Source organism: Lipotes vexillifer, unplaced genomic scaffold (assembly GCF_000442215.2).
Source record: "Lipotes vexillifer unplaced genomic scaffold, Lipotes_vexillifer_v1.1 scaffold663, whole genome shotgun sequence".
NCBI lineage: Eukaryota > Metazoa > Chordata > Mammalia > Artiodactyla > Lipotidae > Lipotes > Lipotes vexillifer.
This window is the reverse complement of record NW_006788963.1, coordinates 531055-540825: the sequence shown is the minus strand read 5'-3', so window position 1 is coordinate 540825 and position 9771 is coordinate 531055. Positions and strand designations below refer to the sequence as shown.

The 9771-nt window shown below is 39.1% G+C and overlaps 1 protein-coding gene across 1 annotated transcript in view; it reads right to left on the bottom strand.

Moving 5' to 3' along the window:
• Nucleotides 1–9771, bottom strand: part of LOC103084342 (EF-hand calcium-binding domain-containing protein 1-like) — a 15507-nt gene that overhangs the window by 5249 nt on the left and 487 nt on the right. The window contains 3 exon segments of the mRNA XM_082931238.1: nt 1–23; nt 26–46; nt 1495–1650. The exon segment at nt 1–23 is cut by the window's left edge and continues 55 nt beyond it. Of these exon segments, the coding sequence (XP_082787364.1) occupies nt 1–23; nt 26–46; nt 1495–1650 (200 nt within the window).

Genomic DNA, 9771 nt, shown 5'->3' with positions numbered 1-9771 from the left:
CTCTTTCACATTTATGTACTTATGTCTTTGTCAAATGCAAAAAATACTGAAGGAAAAAGAACGTGTAAGTGTATTGTAATTTACAGCTATTTTATAATTCAAGAGTATTATGAAGAGATTAAAAAAATCTTTCCTCCCAAAACGAGGGGAAAAAAAGTTTTTGACACAATCTTTCTTGAAAGAGTCAAAGTTACTGGAAATGTATTTCCAACAGATTTTTATAGAAAGAAGCCATTCTCCTCCATGGTCAGTTATGAGCTTCACTTGTGATGTTTTGTACAGTTACTATCAGCAAAAAAAGACCAACAGTAGAGATAATCAATGTGATAATTTTTATTCTGAAAAGAGTGGCAAAATCCTTTTCTAAAGAATTTGTATAATAGCTAAAGATAAATTACCAAAATAACACATTATTTTTTAAATTACCAGTGAAATCTTAGAATTATCCTATAAAATATTATTGACTCTTTTGGGGGTGATGGATATATTAATTATTTTCATTATGGTTATGGTTTCAATGGTGTATACATACATCAAGACATATCAAATTGAACACTAAAAATCTGTTAGTGAAACTGACTGGATCAAATTAAATTTCCTATTCTGAAAATAAAATTGTTTCTTTGATTTTTTTCAGTATAATGAGTAATTCTCAATTTTTTGTGTGCTGAAGAAGTAAATAATTTACATGTCTACACAGCATATGACTCCAAAGACAACTGAAACCACAAGCTTATCTTTTTAAAAAAACCAATACTGCTAGCTTATTTAGGTCATTACTGGTTCTTTCTCAAAGTGGTATAGCTATGAAATATGAAATTCTGAGTTTATATTAAAAACCATCCTCACAATCAAATTTACTGTTTTAAATTGGTAGCACTACCAGAATTGTCTTCCTAATTTTGGTATTAAAAAATGCAAAGTCGGGCTTCCCTGGTGGCGCAGTGCTTGAGAGTCCGCCTGCCGATGCAGGAGACGCGGGTTCGTGCCCCGTTTCGGGAGGATCCCACATGCCGCGGAGCGGCTGGGCCCGTGAGCCATGGCCACTGAGCCTGCGCGTCCGGAGCCTGTGCTCCGCAAATGGGAGAGGCCACAACAGTGAGAGGCCCGCAAAACACAAGGAAAAAAAAAAAAAAAAAAGAGTTAGAAAGCATAAAAAGTAGCAGAGAGAGCTGAGGATGCAATAATAAAAATTAAAAATACTCTAGAAGCAATCAACAGGGATTAGATAATTCAGACGAATGTATCAGCAAACTGGAAGACAGAGTAGTGGAAATAACGCAAGCTAAATGGGAAAAAAAAAGAAATTAAAAAAATGAAGACAGGGACTTCCCTGGTGATACAGTGGTAAAGAATCTGCCTTACAACGCATGGGACACTGGTTTGATCCACATATATATATATATATATATATATATATATATATATATATATATAAATATATACATATTTGCCATCTCAGCTTGGCCCATTTCAGTCTCCATGACTTCTTACCCCTATTCATTAGCATATCATCAGTCATTCCAAATATGCTGTGCAGGATGGTTTGAAATGTGTTATGATCCAGTCCAGTGTTATCAAGTCTTACAACAGCTCTTTCCACCAAGCTGTGAAAAATTCTTATGAGACACTCTACTTCACTTTTTTTTACTGTAAAATGAAAATACAAATAAATACAACTTAGATTTAACCATTGAGTTCTCCAACCCAGTTAAATATATTTTACTAAGCAGCTACTTTGTTCCTATGATTCTAGATGCTCTAGTGATTTAAAAAAGTGTGACAGGGACTTCCTTCGTGGTGCAGTGGTTAAGAATTCGCCTGCCAGTGCAGGGGACACGGATTCGATCCCTGCTCTGGAAAGATCCCACATGCCACGGAGCAACTAAGCCATGCGCCACAACTACTTAGCCCTCCTGCCACAACTACGGAAGCCCGCACGCCTAGAGCTTGTGCTCCGCAACAAGAGAAGCCACTGCAATGAGAATCCCGCGCACCGCAACGGAGTAGCCCCTGCTCACCACAGCTAGAGAAAGCCTGTGCAGCAATGAAGCCACAAAAAACAAAAAAAAAAAAAAAAAAAAAAACAACGTATGACATCGACTTGCTACTTAAGAGCTCACACAATCAAGACAGGCTTTACTTAGAACTCTCATAGACAGTATATAAATAATAAATTATATGGTATAACACTCACCACTATAGACATATAAAGAGGAATCAGTATGAGAAAGAAGAGTTGTGCTTTTTTCATGGGAGTAGACTTCGAAACGGGCCTTGAAGAATGTATAGTATTTATACAGGAAGGAATGTACTGAAGGCGGTAAAGAAGTGGAGACTTCCAGGAAGAGGAATAACATGAGTAAAGGAAAGAGGAAGAATTGGGGTTGAGGTAGAACATGTTTTATTGGGAGCACAGCAAGCTGGGAAGAAGTGAAAAGCAAGATTGAAGAGGACAGGCTGATGGTAGAGGGCCTTGAATACCTAGTCAGAGGATTAACATTTATTTTACTGGAGCAGGGTTTCTCATGGTGTCATCTTTGGACCCTCTGCGCCAAAATCATCCCCCCTCACGGCTTGTTAAATACTTGTTAAATATGCAGATTATCAGGCCTTGCCCCAGACCTCCTAAATCAGAATTGCTAACAGTGGGCCTAGGGGTTAGCTTTGAAACAAGAGCTCAGCTGATTCTTCTAGGCTCTAAGGGCTGAGGAGTGGTTTAAGAAACACATCTGGTGAAGTTGTATTGAAGGGGAAAACTGGAAGCATAGAAGCCAGGCTTGGAGTGATAGGGCTTTGGCTAGGGAGGTGGAAATGAAGTCAGAAAGCAGGTAGGGAGCCTGAGATGCTGCTTAAGCAGCACACAGTGATTCTAATGCACTGTCAGGACTGAAAACTAAGGGATTAGGCTTCGTGGCTTGGCTAGACTTAAGTATCTGGGCTCCACTTCCATTTCTTATCCTATATAGCTGACTTAGGACAATTCAGCTTGTTTATGCCTCAAGTTTATGCCTAAAATTTGGGTATTATCCTAGATGATCTCTGAGATTCCTTCAGGTTCTAAAAGTCTGATTCTATGAATTAAAGGTTATTTGAGAGAACTAAAAGAGTTAGGAGGGAAAGCTGGTTATTATTACTATTTTTTCTCTTCCTTTTACTCCCTTTTTTTTTTGGTGGGGGGGAGGTGGGGGCAAAGACATATTTTTAGATTTTTTTCTTTGAGATGATTTCAAGTTACCCATCCGAAACCAATGAGAACCCCTAGCAAATATGCAGTTTACATTAGGGTTTCTAATATGGTCAGAGAATGACTTGACTCTTAGGGTAATGGTTGATAAATCTGTAGAATAAGCAATTACAAAGGTACCTAGTAATATTATTTTATGAACTGAATCAGATTCTCAGGCTTCACACATAGCTCCAAATTTGACATAAAGGTAATTTTTATCCATCGAATAAGCATTTATTAAGGGCCTGCCATGAACCAGGCAATGAATACACCATGGTTCCTGCCCTCAAAGTTATTACACTTTGGTCAAGAGATAAAAGTGCAATGAAGTATCACAAACACTAGGCTTGATGGTGTTTGGTAGTGACCCAAAGAAAGGCATCATCAACAGGGGGGAGGCGATAAGAGATTAAGAAGGGGCTCCAGGAAGAGGTGTCACTTGAGCTAAAGCCATCAAAGGAGTAAGCATTTGCTAGAGGAGGCAGCTTGAAGGCAGGGAGGCATGTTCGGAGAGCCACAAAGTTTGGTGTGGCTAGGTGGCAGAATTGTTTGACTTTACGAGGGGCTTACTGAAAAATTTTGGCTGGCAAGTTAACAGGATCAGATTTGCATTTAAGGAAGATCACTTTGGCAGCAGATTCTTGAAACCACCTTACGAATGGTGAATCCAGATGTGACAGGTTGTATTTTCCCAAAGACGATTTTAACAATCTATCCCATCTCATATGCTCTTCTTACGATAGACTTTTGATACCCCTCCTTTAGAAAGATGGGGTTTGTGTCTCCTTCACTTGAAACTAGGAGGATTTTTGACCGTTTTAACCAAGAGTATGGTGGAAATAAAGCAATGTGACTTTTCAAGACTTAGTCATAGAAGGGGGGTGCTCTGAGGACCAAAACTTGGAAAGTGTTTTTTTTTCTTTTATGGAATATGAAGAAAAAAGAACTTCAGGTGTGGACACACTGTATGGAGTGTATAGTATATTAATGCTTTCCTGAAACTAGCCCTGCTCAACTCTGATGGAGAATCAACATCTGAGTGCAACAGCATTGTGAAAATGGATCCCTGAAGAAAGCGAGGTTTCAGAGTCAGCAGCTGCTCTGGGTTACATACTGACAAGTCATCAAACAAAACGATCAAGTAATTTAGACACAATCTGCAGAAGCTAGTAAATTTTTCTGAGTTTTATCCATACAGCTCACATTTCATTATATCTAAAGACCTTACACATATGGTCAAGGAACCACTGTAAATGATACTTGAGAAATTGTGGGTAATGAGAATGGTGTTGATATGTTAGAGATTGGCCCGTGTTATTTATTAAACTTTTTAGCTTGGAATAATTTTAATTTACGTAAGAGATGCAATAGTAGGGTTCTTCTCTGTTTCTCCCTCTTAACATCTTATGTTAACAACATAACCATGGTGCATTTGTCAAAACTAAAACACTGGGCTTCCCTGGTGGCGCAGTGGTTAAGAATCCGTCTGCCAATGCAGGGGACATGGGTTCGAGCCCTGGTCCAGGAAGATCCCACATGCCGAGGAGCAACTAAGCCCATGCACCACAACTACCGAGCCTGTGCTCTAGAGCCCGTGAGCTGCAACTACTGAGCCCTCCTGTCACAACTACTGAAGCCCGCGCGCCTAGAGCCAGTGCTCCGCAACAAGAGAAGCCACAGCAATGAGAAGCCCGTGCACACTGCAATAAAGAGTAGCCCCCGCTCGCCGCAACTAGAGAAAGCCCGTGCGCAGCAACAAAGACCCAACACAGCCAAAAATAAATAAATAAAATAAATAAAAACAAAACAAAAAAAACTAAAACACTAACGTTGGCACATTATTATTAACTAAATTACAGATTTCACCAGTTTTTCCACTAATGTCCTTTTTTTTGTTCTAGGATCCTATCCAGGATCCATTTGGTTGTCATGTCTCCACCAACCTGTGAGTTTTCAGTCTTAATCCTTTTTATGACCTTGACATTTTTTATTTTGCATAAGTTCAATTTAGGTTTGCCTAAGGTTTTCCTCATTAGACTGTGTTTTGGGGAAGAATACTACAAGTGCTGTTCTTGTCATGTATCAGGAGATACACGGTATTATCAATAACATGACCTATCACTGCTGATAACCTCGATCACTCGGTTAAGTGAGTCTACAGGTTTCTCCACTGAATCTATTGATACTACTTTCCCTTTCCATCATCTATTCTTTAGAAGCCAGTCTCTCAAGGTAAAGGGAATTAAGCTCCACTTCTTAGGAAAGTATTTATACTATTAAATTTATTCTAAGGAAGATTTGTCTCTTTTCCATTTATTTATTCAATTCTTTCAGTATGCAGTCACATATATTTATTTTAGACCAATACTGTGCTACTAATTTTGCTGCCCAAATTGTTTCAGCTTTGGCCATTGGGAGTTTTCAGGTTGACTCCTCTTTCACATACCCTCATCCTTTTGCTTTTGGAACACTGCCTTGCTTTCTGGCACTACTTGCCAGGCTCACCTTGTATTATCCCTGCGTGAGATAACAGGAAAAAAAAAAAAAAGTCTCTGCCCTTGGTTCCTGGCACAGAGCTCCTAAATCCCTTAGCCATTTCCTTGTTGATAGCAATGTCTTTTGTTCTAATGAGGTGACTGCTGGTTGTTCCTGGACGGGAGCTGGTCACCAGAAAAACCAAGCTATGTTCAAAAGCTTGGAAATTTTAGTCCTGCCCCCACCCCTTCTCCAGAGGGGGGCTGGAAATTGACTTAATGATCTATCATGCCTATGTGATAAAGCCTCCATAAAAATCCCCAAAGAATGGGGTTTGGGGAGCTTCTGGGTTGGTGACCACACAAAGGTGCCTGGAGAAAGCCTGGAAACTACACCCCTTACCACATACCTTGCCCTATGCATCTCTTCCATCTGGCTATTCCCAATTATATCCTTTTATAATAAATTGGTAATCTAGAGAGTAAACTGCTTTCCTGAGTTCCGTAAGCTGCTCCAGCAAACTAATTGAACACAAGGAGGGGGTCGTGGGAACCTCTGACTGATAGCCAGTTGGTCAGAAGCACAGGTAACAACCTGGACTTGTGATTGGCATCTGGTGAGAAGCAGTCTTGTAGGACTGAACTCTTAACCGGTAGAATCTGACACTCTCCAGGTAGTGTCAGAATTGAGTTAAATTGTAGGGACACCCAGCTAATGTCACAGAGAACTGTTTGCTGGGAGAAATCCCCACACAGTTGGAGTACTGTGAGTATGGTAGTGATGTTAAAGCAAGAGTAGTGTAGGTTTTTCCTTTATGCTCTGTTCAGCTATTTTTTCAAGGAAATCTGGTTCTTTTATTAGTTTGGTATTTAGAAACCAAGGTCTAGTCACTGGGTATGCTAATCACTATTGGGGTGCTAATATTTCTAAGCCTGTTTAGTAGACATAGCTAGGAAATATGTACGTACACTAACCTACGTATGCACACATCGTGGCCCATGTTAGGTCTCACAAATACAGAAAAAGCCAAATACTGGAGTAATGGGCCCTTAGGTGGTCCTGGGCTGAGTCCTAAAGGAGTTGATCAGTTGTATTAAAAACTCATGAGTGCTCAGAAAAGACAGGCTCATGAATTCACAAGGTCAAATCATACTACATTTAACTATTTCCTCTACTTGATAAGAATGAATCAGAGAAATGCAGTTCACAAAATACTTGGGATTTTAGCAAAATCTCTTATTCTTATGTTAATACCTATTCAGTAACCAGTAGTGCCTAGTACAGTGGAAGGCTCTCGATACATGTTTGCTAAATAAATGATAAGCAATCACTTTAAGGAATACGCTGGATGAGAGTCAAGCTCCAGAGTAACCTTGAGATGCCAAAATGATCAGTTGAATCAAACCACATGAAATTACTAGGAATAATTTTAAAGTTCTTCTCTTATCTTTAAAAAAGTTCGTTAATGTACCTAAGTATAAAAATGACAATCTGTGTGAAAAAGACTGGGTCAATTCCCAACTCACCATCAATCAAACTGGGACTGACATTTGGCTGACAGAACTGAAGTTTCAAGTGGAAAAGACAATTCTGATCAGGACCCTCAAACTTCAGTGTCTAAGAACACACAGAGCTAACAATCTGGATGCCTGGCCCCACCTCCAGAGATTTTTTTTTTTTTTACTATACTAAGGGTGGTACTCCGGGATCTGCATCTTCAGTATCAACCTTTAGGTGATTCTGATGGTGGAAATACTCCTACCATACTACAAATAAGAGGTACGTGGCCAGTGTCAACTACAGAATTTGTGGGCCCAATGCAAAAGGAAAATGCAGGCCCCTTATTTAAAAAATTAATTTTAAGTCAGTGTTAGCAGAGAATTAAACTAAGCATGGGGCCCTATGAGAACACATAGGTTACACACACCATGAAGCCATGTACTATACTCTGAGGTAATTATCTGCCTCTCCCACCAGATTAGGGCTATTATTTGGAAAAGGAAATAGATTTATTTGCATGACTCCAGAGCAGCACTGTCTAACGGAACTTTCTGAGATGATGGAAATATTCTGTCTGTGCTGTCCAATTTGGTAGCCACAACCCACATGTGGCTGCTAAGTCCTGAAAAATGGTTTGTGTGACCAAAACTGGATTTTAACTTCTACCTAATTTTAATTTACATTTGAATAGTCAAATGTAGCTATTGGACTGAGGATAAACCGGCTGAGGATCTGAGAGTAGAGTATGCAATGGTAGTGGCTTGGACTGAAAGAGGCCATGTGGCACATGAGGGGCTAACAAGAAGCTCTAAAGCAAAGCCCAGGAAAAATCACTTCAACTTTCTGCCACATAGAGCAATTATTAGAACTTTGTACACCAAGAGAAATAGACAGTCCCTTCTTGAGAAGGTCAAGGCAGCACTAGCTTTTTAGTCCTTCCCTCTCCTACCCATTAATAACCAAATTCTAGTCATGAGAGGACCAGTGTCTATCCTGGTCTCAACGAGAAGGACTCAAGAACTAAACTGATTTGAACAAATTTTAATAGTCCCCTTACTATGGGAAAACACTGTACAGAAAGACCATGAGGGACTATAATGCTGATCAGTAGGATTAATTTGAAAAATAAACACTGAGTGCAGACTCTGCATCAGACTAGCTTGGCCTCAACAAGAAAAGTCCACTGTTAGCTTTACACAAACAGATTTCTAAGATGAGGTTTCCTCACCTGAAAACATGGATAACATTCCCTACCTCACTGGGTTTATTCTGAGAATAAAGATGATGAACATAAACCATTTTGCACTGTCTTGCCAATGAAGAGCTCAATAAACATCAGCTGTTAGAAATCTAGTAATCTGGCTATACTGGTCAATAGCTGTTTCAGTATTTAGGGCCTGAACTTTCAACAGTAACTTAAGAATCAGTTAAGTGTCAAAAACTTTGCAAAAAGAAAGGAATGCAACTTATTCCTTTTTTCAAACAGCTATAAGTTATCTTCTTTGTAGTAGACTATAAGGGATATGGGTCTCATCAAGTATTACATACTCATATCTACAGACTATTTCAGAAACTGCTTTCAAATAACAAATAATGGTATTAAACACACATATGGGTAGCAGACACTGCTAAAAATAATTTCATTAGGATGGGGAGAGGAGTCAGATTTTTAAAGCATGCAAAACTTCCTTTTGAATGTTATAAAACTCAGGCTATTAAGAAAGTAGCACATGACAGCAGGCATTTCTTACTATATTCAATATTGGTTAAATCTGCCGGATGGATGTTAAAGGGTAGTATAACAGCAGGATGGGAAAACAGGGCCCAGAAGTGCTTGAGGAGCTTAGATCATTTAAAATCCAACTGAGAAAAGAAAAAACTGAATTATGTCCACAATGAGATTCTCAGACAAGGCGGTGACTATCCTGCCAAGGTCACACAATGGAAAATGGAAGCACCCAATAATGAGGCTGCAAAGCCGGCTGAAATAAAAGTAATTTCCTTAAAGTATAAAAACAAATTCTTAGAATTATCAGTCAGGATTGCTTGTGGCCAGGCTTGAGAAACAAAAATTCACAAGATTACTTTTTAAGGTCTGGCAGGGCAAGGATTACTAAAAAAATCTGTGAAATTAGCTCAGTTTTAATAAACACTTGCCATGTGCAAAAGCACCATATTTCTTCAACATTTGAAGTATCTTATGTATCTCTATCAATACTGTTAAGTACAGCAATCATCTGCCTCTATGGCTTTTGTGCCAGAGAACTCAGGGAAGTTGCCAAAGTACACCTTTATACTTTGGAATCTGGTTAAATTTCAGACCATTAATAAAATCAGTACTTGGTTGGCTGATAATCCTTTAGCATTTATGATGTCATGTAAATTCTCATGCTAGTCTTCCCACATATGCAATATATTTTAGGACATCTGATGATTAAAATATTTTCAGTGTTAAGCGCAGGGATAATCATTCACTTGCTATTTTTTTTTTTTTTTTTTTTTTTTTTTTTCCTTGCGTTATGCGGGCCTCTCACTGTTGTGGCCTCTCCCATTTGCGGAGCACAGGC